At 49.4% G+C, this 14,872-nt stretch overlaps 7 protein-coding genes across 7 annotated transcripts; 3 read left to right on the forward strand and 4 right to left on the reverse strand.

Moving 5' to 3' along the window:
- Nucleotides 1-198: 198 nt before the first annotated feature.
- On the forward strand, nt 199-1,386 carry N7498_005797 (uncharacterized protein; the record flags this gene model as incomplete). Its single annotated transcript, XM_058452859.1, has 5 exons — nt 199-309; nt 364-500; nt 548-627; nt 680-823; nt 875-1,386. The coding sequence occupies 5 exons, from the start codon at nt 199-201 to the stop codon at nt 1,384-1,386; spliced, it is 984 nt and encodes a 327-aa protein (XP_058309397.1).
- Nucleotides 1,387-1,487: 101 nt separating this feature from the next.
- On the reverse strand, nt 1,488-3,173 carry N7498_005798 (putative extracellular lipase; the record flags this gene model as incomplete). Its single annotated transcript, XM_058452860.1, has 2 exons — nt 1,488-2,519; nt 2,571-3,173. The coding sequence occupies 2 exons, from the start codon at nt 3,171-3,173 to the stop codon at nt 1,488-1,490; spliced, it is 1,635 nt and encodes a 544-aa protein (XP_058309398.1).
- An 819-nt stretch (nt 3,174-3,992) lies between these two features.
- On the forward strand, nt 3,993-5,207 carry N7498_005799 (putative proline racemase; the record flags this gene model as incomplete). The annotated part of the gene is made up of 1 exon (XM_058452861.1): nt 3,993-5,207. One exon carries the CDS (start codon nt 3,993-3,995, stop codon nt 5,205-5,207), a length of 1,215 nt encoding a protein of 404 aa, XP_058309399.1.
- Nucleotides 5,208-5,378: 171 nt separating this feature from the next.
- Nucleotides 5,379-6,429, reverse strand: N7498_005800 (putative mitochondrial phosphate carrier protein (Mir1); the record flags this gene model as incomplete). Its single annotated transcript, XM_058452862.1, has 3 exons — nt 5,379-5,763; nt 5,830-6,249; nt 6,314-6,429. 3 exons carry the CDS (start codon nt 6,427-6,429, stop codon nt 5,379-5,381), a joined length of 921 nt encoding a protein of 306 aa, XP_058309400.1.
- Nucleotides 6,430-7,761: 1,332 nt separating this feature from the next.
- On the forward strand, nt 7,762-9,047 carry N7498_005801 (glycoside hydrolase family 16 protein; the record flags this gene model as incomplete). Its single annotated transcript, XM_058452863.1, has 3 exons — nt 7,762-8,141; nt 8,193-8,646; nt 8,706-9,047. 3 exons carry the CDS (start codon nt 7,762-7,764, stop codon nt 9,045-9,047), a joined length of 1,176 nt encoding a protein of 391 aa, XP_058309401.1.
- Nucleotides 9,048-9,426: 379 nt separating this feature from the next.
- Nucleotides 9,427-11,712, reverse strand: N7498_005802 (alpha-amylase; the record flags this gene model as incomplete). Its single annotated transcript, XM_058452864.1, has 8 exons — nt 9,427-9,683; nt 9,733-9,955; nt 10,085-10,108; nt 10,168-10,727; nt 10,813-10,964; nt 11,001-11,373; nt 11,449-11,514; nt 11,637-11,712. The coding sequence occupies 8 exons, from the start codon at nt 11,710-11,712 to the stop codon at nt 9,427-9,429; spliced, it is 1,731 nt and encodes a 576-aa protein (XP_058309402.1).
- Nucleotides 11,713-12,573: 861 nt separating this feature from the next.
- N7498_005803 (uncharacterized protein) lies at nt 12,574-13,200 on the reverse strand (the record flags this gene model as incomplete). The annotated part of the gene is made up of 1 exon (XM_058452865.1): nt 12,574-13,200. One exon carries the CDS (start codon nt 13,198-13,200, stop codon nt 12,574-12,576), a length of 627 nt encoding a protein of 208 aa, XP_058309403.1.
- Nucleotides 13,201-14,872: the final 1,672 nt, after the last annotated feature.

Genomic DNA, 14,872 nt, shown 5'->3' on the forward strand with positions numbered 1-14,872 from the left:
GCCAGAGTCTGATCCGGACAATCTATGCAGATATTCTCACATCAATCGGAGTTAAAGGGGAGCGGCGGGGCAAATGTAAGAGAGAGATCATGAACTCAGCGTTAAGCTCAGTAGATAATCCAGTCAACTTATTCCATCCCCCTCCATTCTTAATCCACCGTTGTGCGTTCTCTCCCTGACACACCGTTGATCGGCAACATGAGAATTTTCTCGATTGTTTCACTTGCTGCCTCGGCACTGGCAGCCAGCCGTACTACCGCTCCCTCTGGATCGATTGTTGTCGCTAAGTCGGGCGGTGATTATTCTACCGTATGTAAAAGGTAGACGGTGTAACGGTCGGTACAACTGCTTACGGACCAACAGATTAGCGACGCCATCTCAGCCCTGGACACCTCCATCTCTGACACGCAGACCATCTTTATCGAGGAGGGCACCTACACGGAGCAGGTTTATATCCCTGAGCTATCGGGCAAACTGATCATCTACGGCCAGACCGAGGAGTGCGTCCACCAAATTTGACATGCTCATCGCGCTAACCAAATGATAGTGACACCTCCTATTCTTCTAACACCGTTACCATTACCTTTGATTTAAGCTTAGAGCAAGTCAGCGATGATGATGAGTCTGGTAAGGATCACATTGACAGGCTTCATAAGGTTATCCGCTAACTGCCGTCTAGCGACGCTGAGGAACTGGGCTGCGAAATCCAGCATCTACAACATCAACGTCGTGAACTCTTACGGGGAAGGCCATCAAGCTCTCGCCCTCAGCGCCTACAACACCCAGCAGGGCTACTATGCCTGCAACTTCACCGGATTCCAGGGTAATTTCCACACCATATTTTCCCAGGTGGTGCTTCTGGCTAACTGTGCAGACACCGTCCTCGCTGAGACCGGCGACCAAGTCTACGGAAAGTGCTACATCGAAGGAGCCATCGACTTTATCTTCGGCCAGACAGGCAATGGCTGGTTCGATAGCTGCGACATTGGCGTACTGAAATATTCAGAAGGCACTATCACCGCCCAGGGCCGTCCCTCTAGCTCCGATGAGGGATATTACGTCTTCAGCGAGTGTACTGTCGATGCTGCGTCCGGCGAGGACATCGGCGAAGGAACATACTACCTGGGCCGCCCTTGGACCGAGTACGCGCGGGTTGTCTTCCAGAATACCGTCCTCAGTGACGCCATTAACTCCGCAGGTTGGATTGAGTGGTCGAGCAGTGAGCCCAACACCGAGGACGTTCTTTTCGGCGAGTTCGACAACTCCGGAGATGGCGCTGAGGGCACACGTGCCAGCTTTGCAACTACTCTCTCGGCTGCGATTCCCATCACCTATATCCTGGGCAGTGACTACAAGGACTGGGTTGACACCAGCTATATTTCTTAAGCTGGCATTTCCCGATCTCTTGTCTTGAACGTGAGCAGTTTGATTTGAACTTGCTCAGGGGTCGTAGGTTTGAGTCTATAGTTACAAAAACGTCTTAAATCTCAAGCAAGCTGGGATATGGGAACCTTGGACCACCAGAACTCAGTCTCCCCCCTAGCCCAGTCATCCTTCACAAACTTAGCAGCCGGGGCAGCACTGCCTCCAATCAATTCCTCGTTGTCTTGTCCAAAGATCATTACTCGGGGGTCTTCCGGTACAAAAGGCTCCCACTTGGGCCTCTGACTATAAAGACCAGAAATAGCATTGGGATCACCTTTAGCAATAAAGCTTGTAATATAGGCATGCAGTGTCCCCGAAAGCTCTTTCTGTGACTCTGAAAGCCCCGTAATGTCGGCATTGTATGTCTCATAGTACATGTTGTCTCCATGATTTGCCCGACCAACGACAGTCCTTGGCAGCGCCCAGTGGTAAAGATATGCCGGCGTGCCTTGACACGCGGCAAATTGGACAGTTTGGCGGACTGGTGCAACGTAGGCATAGTGTCCATACGCAGCCTCGATACGCTTGTATTGAGAGCCCAGACCTTTTCCGTCCCTTCTTTCGACATATGGTGAATTGGGATCAGTACTAGGATCGGGATATAGTCGATCAATGGTATCCAGGTCGGCAGATGACAGCTCTGGAAGAAGGTTTTGCCAGAATTTGCGGAATTGGGAAGGCTTCGACATTTTCTTGTCCACGTAAAATGTTCCTTCGTTGCTATTGAAGCCCGTCATGATTGGCACTTTGTTCCAGAGCTCAGAGTTCCATGCATCCAAAGGTTTGCGGTAGATCACATCTTCGTCAATTACTGGCTGGAAAGCCCATCGAAGAGATGCGTTGTATTTGTTAAATACCGTTGTTTGTGCTTTTGTGACTGTTGAACTAGGAAGCGAGCGCAGAAACTCGAAGATTTCAGACTCGGGTAGATCTTTTGGACAGCCAGCCTCTCGAAGGAAGACTTGAAACTGCTCCTCGTGGACTTGGGCATTGTAGGGTCGAACAGCTCGGGAGGTGGGCGATCCTGACTCCAGAATGACGCGATGGAACAATGGTGGGGTTCCTTCTTTGAAATTGAGAAGGTGGTGACCAATCTATACGCTCTTGTCAGTTCAAGTATTAAACGGGGTGAAAGAGGAATATACCGAATGCGCTCCTGCCGACAAACCAAAAAGGGTGACATTGCCGGTATCTCCTCCAAATTTATCGATGTTTTCTTGTACCCATTCGAATAAATGAATCTGATCGCGCAGTCCAAGATTAAGAACGCCTTCTTTCTTGGAAAGGCTTGATGGCAAAAATCCCAGGGCTCCAACGCGATACCCGAAGCTCACTCCGATAAAGGGCGCCTCAGACCAAGCCACCATGGACCCGGTATTGTGCATTGCTGCCGCTCCTCGGTTGAACGCACCACCATGAATATAGAGAGCCACTGGAAGCTTGTCCATTTCAGTAGTACCAGCAGGCCGAAAGATGTTTGTGGTTAAACAGTCTTCGCTTTGCTCAAGTTTAGGTCCGCCTGTAAGCAATGCCTTGCCCGGCGCCATAGGACCATATTTTGGGGCATCAATTGTCTCTGTCGAGGCCGAAACCTTCTCAGCAGGTCTGAATCGTCTCTCTCCAACAGGAGGAAGAGCATATGGGATTCCTAAGAAGGCGTCGACGGTGCGTGGGAAGGTCTCCTTGAGCTGAATGCCGATCACCCGGCCTTGGGCAAGGGTGACGGAAGGACGAGAGGGAATTGCCATAATTGGGAAGGTCGGACAGACTGGGCGTATGCTATGCGATAAGTCGCGGACAGGGAACAGGGCCGAAATATAGGACGGCCGCGCCTTTCTCTCCGGTGTTCAAAAGTAGTTCCGTGCGGGGGTCGATTGTACGCTGATAGGAGCGGGAATGGGCGTCTATCCTAGTCCAAGGATCCATAGGAATATCATACCTTATCTTTTGGAAACTGTTTGTTCGGACAAGATCCGAACGAAGCTCCGCATGGTACGTCTAAAGCAAAGTAATTGTGATTAGCTGAATATAGATAACAGCCAGATGGCGTCTTGTGTATTAGAAGGCTCCCGAGGCGGCCTTCACAGGGGACAGTTCCATCTTTCTTCGCTTCGTTTCATTCAAGTCTGAGAGACTTTGAGATAAGCTTTTCCCTCAGAGAGATTATTGAATGAGAATAACCAGTTTATGTCTAGAATCCAATCTTCCGATACGTGCTATGAATAATCTTCTAGGAATTGAAGTGGTTCTTTCATTCGCCACATTGAACTTTAGTGAATCGTATTTTATTTCAACTTCCCAAGATACGTAGCAGTTCTGATCGAGGGTAAAATGACCTTGCTTGAGTATAATAGATTGTATTTTCCATCATAAAGTCGTCAATGAGCTCGTAAATCTGTATGTGCATTGCGATATCTACCTCCCACGCCCTTTGACACCCCCCACATACCCATTCAGTGACAGCGGCCCACCCGGGTGGTTAACAACCCGTGGGGTAGCTAGCGCCGTTCGTTTTCATCTCTTCAACAACAACTGGGACCCGGCCAAATCACATTACGAAGGACATCATGGATCCTTATACTATGCTTCCTGGCCTAGCCGACGGGCCAATTAAGCCGATCACCTGTGTGGAGATGCACACAGCCGGCGAACCGACCCGAATCCTCTGGTCCGGCTTTCCAGAGTTGACAGGGACATTGCTTGAACAGCGCGCACAAGCAAAGGAAAAGCACGACGACTTCCGCAAGCTTTTGATGTTAGAGCCTCGCGGCCACTATGACATGTATGGCGCTATTCTCCGCTCCGAGACAGAGTTAGTGGCGACAGGCGAAGCAGACATCGGCGTGTTGTTCATTCACAACGAGGGATTCTCAACAATGTGTGGACATGCTACTATCGCATTGGGCCGATTCTTGGTTGATGTTGATGAGTCCATCTTCCCGCGCCGGCAGCAGTTGAAATACGACAGCGTCTCTGGTACAACTCGTCTGAACTTGCATGTGCCTTGTGGAATTGTCGAGGTTTCTGTTCCTACTTTGCCAACGGGCAAGTCAGATCCTTCCCGTTCTGTCTCTTTTGTATCAGTCCCGTCCTTTGCAACTGCTATCTCGTTGCAGGTGCTTCTGCCAGAAAGATATCGCTGGCCGGAGCTCGGGAATCGCACCTCGGTGACGGCGGACTTTGCTTACGGCGGGGCCTTTTATTGTCTGATTAGCGCAGAAGAGCTAGGATTTCCCGGAGGATTGGGCGAAGCCGAGGTGCAGAAGATGGATCAAGCCACGAAGCTTCTCAAGGAGGCTATTGTAACCAACCCGGAGCTGGCATTTGTGACCAAAGACGTCGTAACCGGAGAGCAAGGATACCTGTACAGTATCATGATCACGGATACATCATTGGGGCATGTTGCGGTAGCAGAGGGAACCGCAGGATTCAAAACACAACAGGGTGTTGACAGCGAGGAGAGCGGCCTCTGCTTCTTCGCCAATCAGCAAATTGATCGGTCTCCAACTGGAGGATGTGTGGCTGCCCGAGTAGCTCTCGCTCATGCCAAAGGCGCCCTGGTCGGTGGTGAGAAACGAGTGTATAATTCCCTTTTCACTCGCGCTTATCCGGCTCTTTCGGGATTCGTCGGGTCGGTGTTTGAGAGCGTTGAAGGCCGGCAATGGGTGCGAGTTCAAGTCGCCGGTTACGCATATTATACCGGATATCACTGCTTCGTGGTCGAGAAAGAGGACGGCATTGGCATTGACGGATTTTCGGTGAAAGACGTGTCGAAGTATTAGTTCAGCTCTACGCAGAGAATCACGTTTGGAGACAAAGGAAACCGAGCCTGTTCTTGAAAGGAAAACTGAGACAAAGTATTGTACATCGTATTACAGGGATGGACAAAGCTGAAACAAACAAATCTAAGGGTAGTCTCTATGTTCCTCCCATTTCCACGACACTCGAGTCCTTTATACGCCGATCTCAACACCACCGGTGGCACCGAGAACGCGCTTGATGTCACCGTAAATGGCGAACTGACCGGCAGTGAGGGAACCAACCATGAACAGACGAGCACCGATACCAGAGTAGGAGCCCTTGAGACCGAGCTCTTTACCGATCTTCACGAGACGGGAGATGGTGCCCTCACCGGGGAGACCCTGAGTCTTGTTGATCTTGGAGAGCATGGTGTCGGCGGGCTGAGAGACGATGGCGGCAGCAAGACCAGCAATGAGACCAGAGCCAAGGTTGATACCAGTCTTAGCACCGTCGGTGAGGGTGTTCTTGTCGACCTTCTTGTAGATGGCCTCAGAGACCTTCTCGAAAACGACGAACTTGGCCATGGTGTAAGGGACCCTAATTGAGAGTCGCGTCAGCTAATTTATTCCAATTTTATGCACAATCAACACCGCGCAAACTTACTGCTTGAACAGAATGGGTCCGAATCCAGAGTAGAAGGCAGCGAGACCCTCCTCCTTGAAAATACGGCTGAAACCACTCAGGAGACCGGTAGCGAAGGTAGGCTGGGACACAAGACGGATACGGGTGGCCTCGAGGGGGCAGAGGGCAATGTCGGCCATGAACTCGGCGCAGGCAGAGGAAGCGAGGTAGACAGCGGTACGGTTGTTAGCAGCGGTCTCGTAGCCGAGCTGGTTGATGGCCTGCTGCTTGAAGAACTCGTAACCTCCGAACTTGAAGGCACCCTGGAGGAAGTAACCGGCAGCGGTAGGACCGAAGCCAGTCAGGAGAGCGCCAGCACCCTCCTTCTCAATGACCTGCTTGAAACCACCGATCATACCACGGTTGTAGGTGGCGGGGTCGAGCTGAATGCGGGTCTTGACGCTACAAAGAAATGGTTTTATATCAGCATTTCGATTCCCCGCCAGTTTTTCTTCCGGCGACTTACACATCAAGAGGAGTGACAGCTCCGTGGGTGATGGAGCAGCAGCAAGCGCCAGCAAAGGCAAACCGACTGTACAGGGCAAAGCCCTGAGGGACATCCGACTTCTGAACCGCGGCCATGATGTATGGGTGGGTTTAGATGAGAAGAAAAAAGGCGACAACCGAGAGAGGAGAGTGGGTTCGGTGGTTGAGAAGGAGGACAGCAGTCGCGGGAGGCCGGAAAAAGTTTGAAAGGGATGACAAAATAGCGCTAAGCCTAACGCGGTAAAGCGGCTAAGCCTCGGCGCGGGTTTTCCGAAAATTCCTCGCCGGGCGAACACGGAGCTCACCAACAAATCAGATAGCGCATGAGGACCACACGCCGGTGTATAAGGAGCGCGCGGTTCACTCAGGGATAACCAAGGAAATAATCGGTGTGATAGGGCAGGTCGCTTCAACACCGCAGAGCGAACAAGGGCTAGGACTCCATGTCATTGTGCTCGATACAAAAGACTCTGGCTTGACCACCGCGGCCTTTATGGCTGACATCATTGTGGAGACGGTCTTGACCTCAGGATCCACTTGTATCACCTTGCACTGTGTTTATTCCATCCGAGGCCGTGCTGACAACCTAGACAGGGTAGCACGATTAAGAGATATGCGTCATATTATGCGGTCCGATATGACTATTGACGTCCCGGTAGTTTTCTGATACCTGTTGAGTAGGCCGTGGAAGTGAAGGGCGGGATGGAAACGGGTGTGAACTAACCTCTGGAAATGTGCGATTATAATATCTTAGAACAAGGGGTACTGGAACATCACGAAATCCGATCGATCGGGCCTCGACACCCTCTTGCTATGCAATTGAGGTACTTCCAGTTCAATTACAGCGGCTAAATTGGTGATTGTGGATCTTTACCGCTTGAGATCGGTCGCCTCCATACTGTTGAATTGTACGTGTGGATGGAAAGCAGAGGGTTAGATATTTGTAGGATTGAAAATGCTATGGCGCTAAAGGAAACTAAAATAGGTGGCAGATCGTGGCATAAATCAAGTTGCCTGAAAACCCCACCTTCGGGATGGCACCAGTGATAAGCAGCAACTTCCTTCTAATAACTACTATTTGTGCCGCGTCAACGCCTGTTGTCTAGGCCCAAGTGTTCTCTAGTAGACATCAATATCAGCTTTACGCAATAACGGAAAGGCTGAAGGATAAGTCTGGGAAAAGGTGGCCAAAATCTCGAGAGTGGGGGGTCTTGGTGTTCAGGTGGGCTTACGCGTCAAACAGTAAGGTAACGTCCTGAGTCAGTGGCGGAAATTCTTTCTTTATTTATCACCTGTAACCATTTTTTGCTTTTCGGGATTGAACCTCTTAATTTGCTTTTGCTTTTGCCTTTTGTCATTGGATCTTCGAATTTTCGAGTCCGTTGCCGTATCCACCGAAGCGCCCCTCTATCTTGGCACTAAGCTATCATGAAGAGCGTACACCCATATGCAGCGGAAGAGCTTCATGGCGATCGCTTTGGACATGCAACAACTCAATTACTTCCCTTCGACACCAACGGATCTCCTCATGGCTATTATGCACAAACGTCGCCGAATCCACCACCAGCGATCGAGCGATCATGGTATGACCCACGAGGGTGGTCGCTGCGCAAAAGATTGATTGTTGCGGCGTGCATTGTGGTCGTCATTATTGCTGTGATTGTGGGAGCAGTTGAAGGGGTAAAAGCAAACGCGTATCCCAACTACAGCTCCTTGAACTACACCTTGGCCAATACGATGTCAGGGTCATCATTCTTCGATAATTTTGAATATTATACGGCAGCAGATCCTACCAATGGCTTCGTGCAGTATGTGATTTCCCGATATCCTATGAGTTGATTATTGCTGACGCCAGTCAGATATGTTGATTCGCAAACAGCATCACAGATGAATCTGACTTATGCATCGGACACTTCGGCTGTGCTGAGAGTTGATACTAACGCGGGCAACCAAACAACCGGCCGCAAATCTGTTCGCATCACTTCAACAGATACATACGACAGTGGACTGTTTATTTTCGATGTTGTCCACACTCCATACGGCTGTGCGACATGGCCAGCCCTCTGGCTTACAGATCCGTCCAACTGGCCAGAGAACGGTGAAATTGATGTCATGGAGTCGAACAACAAGGCTACTCACGGAAATGCCATGACGCTTCACACCACGAGTGGGTGCAAGATGAATGTTAAGCGCAAAGAGACCGGCACATCGCAGGACAGCAATTGTCTCAACACTGCCAACAACAACGCCGGCTGCGGAGTTGAGGGCAAGAAAGCAACATACGGCGAGACTTTCAACAATAACGGCGGTGGGGTAAGACCACCCCCTGTTTTGTCATTTATCTTCCACATAGCTAATCAACATCTGCCCAGGTATACGCGATGGAGCTACGCGACGCCGGAATCCGCATTTGGATGTTCTCACGCGATGATATTCCGTCCGATATCTCTAACTCCAGTAGCCCAGACCCTTCTTCATGGGGTGAGGCTTTGGCGGACTTCCCCAGCACACACTGTGATATCAGCTCGCACTTCCGGAATCAGAGCATCGTTGCAAATATTGATATATGTGGTGATCTCGCGGGTGCTAGCAAGTACTATTCAGATCTTTACGACTGTCCCGAGACCTGCACGCAATGGGCTGCAGAAAATGGGGCAAGCTTCACGAATGCTTACTGGGAGTTCAATAGTTTTAAAATCTATCAGGCGTCATAGACCGGGGTAGACCCTGTGGCAATTTGAATACCAAGAAGGTTTATTTTCTTTAAGTCTGTTTGTGCCCTATGGTTTCCGAACAAGCTCAGCGGCTTCTGGATGAGAGAAAACATACATCCAGTTAGTACTGCATGTTGGTCAGGCTGATCACGAACGTTTCAGGGATATTAGAGGGACGTATAGTTGAAAAACATGAAACCCTGGAATTAGGAGTGGCTATCTCCTTTCCGAAACTTTGGCAGAATTATTAGGGCTAAGATTATTTCCAACAACAACTCTCCCCAATCCTTAAAACCTGTAAATATCCATGTCACTAAAATATATCTTCGCTTAGATTTGTCTTTTGCCGTAAGAAGCAACATAAAAACGAATACTCCACTTACAATGGATCGGACAGGCTCTTCCTTCCTTTAGCTTTGGCGTTTACCCAAACACCAAGACTCTTTGCAGCGACCGGAAATATACCATATCCACAACTATCAATAATGACGGTCACCAAGCACCATTCGAGCACATCGGTCCATTCCTCCCCTGCATGGTGGACACCTACGTACATTCGCTTATGGGTTGCGATGGTGTTGCTAATAATGCATGCCAGGCCGAAAGGACGACAGATATTTCCGTAGCGCACAAACCCTTTAAAAGTCATGACTAGTTGTGGAGGAACACGGAGGCCGATGCTTACCAATGCAGTTTTTCTTGTCGAAGTAATCATGTTGTTCCCCATAAGCATATAGCTTTCGAGTACGCATCAAAATCGGGAGTTTTCCATTGCAAGAGGGTACGCAAGGGGAAGTTGGGTCACCTAGTAGCCCATAGAGGTCACCGTAGAAGACACACGGCTGACCTTGGCTGCGAAGAAGGATCAATGCATAGGCCATGGGCTTGAAGAACGGTGCGATGATTGTCTTTTGGAATTTTAATAATCTTTTGCCTGCGGATCCTTATGATGACTTGTATGACGAACCTCCAGTGATTGGCCTGGTTGCTAAGCGATATGAGCTTTCTTTGGTTCATGCGAGAGTCTGAACACTCACCGTATCATGGTTGCCCACAAATGTCTGACAGCGAAACCAAGACTTAGCAACAAACATATAATGGCAGAGCCATTGGATCTTACTACTGCGTGCGATGGACACTGTTCCACCAAAGTGCCTCTAAATATCTTGCGCAGATCACTCCCCTCTGCCTTGGAAAGGACTGAAAATCGCCCTAGCAGAGGTACGTCAAATAGCGAGACTTTATTTTCCATCAATTTGAGGAAGCTGAGAAGCATATTCACCTCTCCTCTCCAGTACTCCCCTACTAAGAAGTAATCAGCGCCAATCGTTTGCCGTAGATGATCCACAAAGTCCCTTTGAAAAGCAGCCGAATAATGTTTCGCTGCATCGATTCGCATGCCGCTAATTGGTAGCTGGCTTCCCAGCCATTCCGCCCATTTAAAAATATCGGCGCGGACTTCAGGGTGGGTGTGGTCCAGGTCAGCAAACATCAAATAGTCGTAGTTGCCATGCTCGTCGCTAACATCTGTAGCCCAGTCTTTCCGAGGGCCAACAATCTTGTATATAGCCCCCTCCTTCTGCAAGTCATCCCAATCGACTCCAGTAAAATGCTCATAGTGGTATTTCATAGAGCTGTACTTCCCTCCGCGACCGGCAAACTCAAACCCGACCCAACCGCCTATAGTTTCCGGCTTGGAGGTGCCAATGTTTCGATCAAGTCATGATTAGTCTAGAGATAACCCCGAATTCCGAATGACACATACCCCCGGGGTCAACCTTCACGGCAGTGAACTTTTCGATGGAGTCCGCACCGGCCTTGTGGTTCAAGACTGTGTCCCAATAAATTCCCATCTCGTGATGTTGTGCAGCCAGCACAAGCTCCTGTAAGTCCTCCTTCGGACCCCAGCGAGTGGCTCTCGAACCCTTCTAGTGAAACTCTCCCAGATCATACAGATCGTAAACATCGTATCCGGCTCCAGATGGATCCATCCCTTTACAGCCGGGGGGAATCCAGATATTGTCCACTCCAGCACTCTTAAGACTGGACAGAGCCTTTCTAAGGCGCTTCCAGTGGCGTTGGTCAGCTGGAACGTGCCATTCGAAGCCCTGCATCATCAACTTGTTTTCGGGCGCAATCCATTTTAGGGACTTTTCCTGGTCCCTTGCTGCATCTAAAGAGATTTCATATGAACATCTGAAGTGAGTTAAGCACAATTGCAAAGTCACCGACCGACCTTCGATTTCTTTCCACTGGGTGATCTTCCGACGCATCTTCAAACAGCAGTTGAGAAACGACAGCATCAAACCGGCAACCACGTGTCTTACTGGTGACCAGATTAATTGAGCGCGAGTCTTACGTACGAGTCGTGAAAAGGCGCACGGGGAAGGTGTTGACATACTCAGATGATCCTCGAGATATCGGACAGGAGATGATAAGAGGTTTCGAGAAGCAGGGCCGGACAGGACTGATAATAGTGACACTAATATCCCTGCTGTGCGATTGTACCGTGGCGGTATGAGATTAGTAACTGTTCATGGATTGGCCAGTCTGTTCTAATAGCCGATTTGTGCTACCAAACTGGCCCACAGCATGCATCAGCAAAGACGAAGTGCGGATAGAGGGCGACGCTGGGAATAATCTTGTGTTCTTGAGCAGTAGTCATTGTGATGGCCTGCAAGTAGAAGTTGAGCGAAGGAAGCATCACCATAATTGATCACCCAGAGCCCGATCAAGTCCCAATTGCACAACTGATTTGTCGATACATTGAGACACCGTCACTAAGAATTGCTACATGAGAGGCAAGATATCAAGGGCTCTAGGTCCTCGAATGTTTCATCCTCCCAACTTACAGGGGTTTCGGATCCTAAGATTCGAGCCTAGGCTTTGGCCAATTAAAGGACCGCAACTCGTAATTTTGACGCCAGCAGAGGGCGCTAATTTGCGGAAATGTGGGATCCGTTTCTGATGCGTACGACACGACAGCTGGTTCAGGCTGGTCCGGTGCCACACGGTCCATCAGAGTGTACGTCTTGGTTTCGTTGTGACCAAAATAGGGCGGTAAAAAAAGCGCGGTGCCCACTTGTGGCGTATGGAGAAGAAAGGATTGGGCGAAAAAGGTAAACTTGTAGTCAAAGGCGTCAGATGTCTACGCATCCTCGTCACTCTCTTCGCCATTCACGTAAGGAATTGCCTTACATGCATCAAAGATGCCATCCTTATCTGTAAACTTTTCTGGGCGTCCAAAATAGGTCGGATAGGCGGTATCCTGTGTGGCCCACATAAGAGCGCCGTAGATCTCATCAGCTGCACGATGATCAAGTCATGGGTCTCGAGAGCTTGAATTGCTTGTGTGGGTAAACTCCATATAATTAAATTAGAAATATGAGACGGGCGAGTTTATATTATTGTGAGGATATTTGAGGATTTTGAACTCATATACACGAACATCCATTTGAAGTGAATACAACCAGTTAAAGCAGATCCCATATTGCGAAACTAGTAAATGAGACCAATTGTGAACATTTTAAAGGGCAAGGGCAAGGCCCAGGAAACCAACCGCACCAGCAACACCCATAGCGACACCGGCAGTGGCGATGGGCGCACTGCCGGTCGACCGCGCCGATGTAGGGGTAGTCGACTTGGAGCTGGAAGCAGCAGCCGAGGTAGCGGAAGAGTGTGTTGAAATTTCGGTACCGGTAGTAACTGGGCCAGATGAGCTTGCAGCAGTCGTAGCCATGGCAGACTCAGACGCAGGTTCGGAAGAGCTGGAACCCATAGCCGCAGTCATCGAAGGTTCGACACCGAGCAACCCGTCAAAGCCACCGAGGGAAGTAACCACAGCCTTAATGCTGGCGGGCAGGTCATTGTACCAGGCCGGGTAGGTACCAGCTGCGGCGGCGCTCATGACCGAAGCTACTTGGGCGGAGTTCATAAACTCCCAAGAAGTGGGAACGGCGGTCTCTATAATGCTCATGTAGTTGGAAACGAGGGAGGCATAAGGACCCGAGCCGGTATCTGAGGAGTCTGAGGAATCGGAAGAGTCGGAAGAGTCGGAGGAACTGGAGCTACCTGAGTAGGCCACAGAGGTAGCTTGGGGCATGGCCAGCGCCGGAGCGACGAGGAGAAGAGCAGCAAGCGCCTTGGACTGCATTTTGAAGAATGTATAGAAAGTCGCGTTACGGCGGTTTTTTTATCCAAACGAGTGACGGTAGGAAAGCAAATTATGAAGTATAAACTTGAAATTGAGTATAGTGGAACGGTGGGTACAGAAATCCGTAGCAAGGCCTTGGACCGCAGCAGACTTAAATACCCAGTCGGCCAGCTTGGCAAAAAAAGCGCCATATCGACCGAGAGAGATTTTGCGGAGGCTCTGCTAGTCTTCCAGGGTCCAATTGGCTTCTCCGCTAAACCATGACCCCCTGACGCTCGTGTCCGCTCGTTCCCCAATTGGAGGTTTTTCACCGGGCTCCGCCTCGCTTGCACCTGTTTCCCACACGCTTTGTCCTAAAGAAGCCTGTCTTCATCCGCCACATTGGACGCCAAGACTCAGATTCATCTAATTATGGAACATTAGTCCCATGGCTTGGATTTTCTAGTCGTGTTTGCGGAGTAGATGCCACACTTCAATCCCCAAGGCTTGAATTTCCTTAGGTTAGACAAGCATTTTCGCCAAATTTTGCCAAGCCTCTTCCCTAGCGTAATTGGTAAGCGAGTGACTCACCTCAAAACACCATTGAGCTCTACTTGGCAGAAATGTGCAGGTCAGACCAACACGGCCCGCAAGGCAGTCTTGCTGCAGGAATAAAACCTCTTGACAAATTGACTTAGAACAGATAAAAGATGAGAATGATATGGATTGAATATTACTTTGAGATGTTTAACATCTTGATCTTTTCGAGCTACCTTTAAACGCATTTCCCTGCTTGCCACCTGCTTGCTTCCGAGAGCCTTGATCAACATGATATGATACGGTCTAATTTTGTCTATTGTATTTTTATCTTTGAGATCTGCTTTGTGCAATCTTGGACCTTGGCTGGTAGAGATATTTAGACAAAAAATCACTCATTAATGTCATACTATCCAATCAGCTGTGGCTAGACACTTGCAACTCTAGGCCATCAGCACTGCGTGCCTGTTTGAGCCTTTCTTTACCTACGGGCCTACTTCGATGTACTAAGGCCACTTGTGGGCCGGGGCAGAAATCCTTGGGGCCGAGTACGAAGCCTCTTTCTAAGAGATGACAGTAGCTGAGAAGCCACAATGGGCTTTCTAGTGACTCACAGGGTCTGATTATTACAAATGGATTGTGGTAGATAGAGTGGACAGATTTTAGCAAAACGAAATGAATATATTGGTCTACCAAGGTTATCGTATCCGTTCTGAAATCATTTATCTTATCGACTGTTCATTGGTACTAAAGAATATGGATTGAAAATAGTATTTAGCGACTTCAATGGGCGTTGTTTATTTTCCTCGCTTTGTATAGAAATCATGTGATGTCACTAACTAGGAATGTAGATTGTACCTTGGTCTTGAATACCTGAGGCACTCAGGCACAAAGTGTCAGATTTCAAAATCTGCATTTGCCACGCGGCAAATCTAGTCCTCAAGGTTCCAGATCCCACCGTCAACTTGAACTTGCCTCCTGACCGAATGTGGTATCCACGTCCCACTTGTGGAATTTTACTCATGGGGTCAAAGCAGATCGGCGAGAAGTCCGATCCCGTCGGGAACGCATCCGGGAACTTGAGACTTGGCGCGAGCGCCGTTCACTCTTCAAAGACAACAGGATCGCAGCATTCCTTGGGTGCACGGACAGATGA

This window comes from Penicillium cinerascens (assembly GCF_028974065.1).
Source record: "Penicillium cinerascens strain IBT 15544 chromosome Unknown contig_5_segment0_segment0, whole genome shotgun sequence".
In the NCBI taxonomy this organism is placed as follows: domain Eukaryota; kingdom Fungi; phylum Ascomycota; class Eurotiomycetes; order Eurotiales; family Aspergillaceae; genus Penicillium; species Penicillium cinerascens.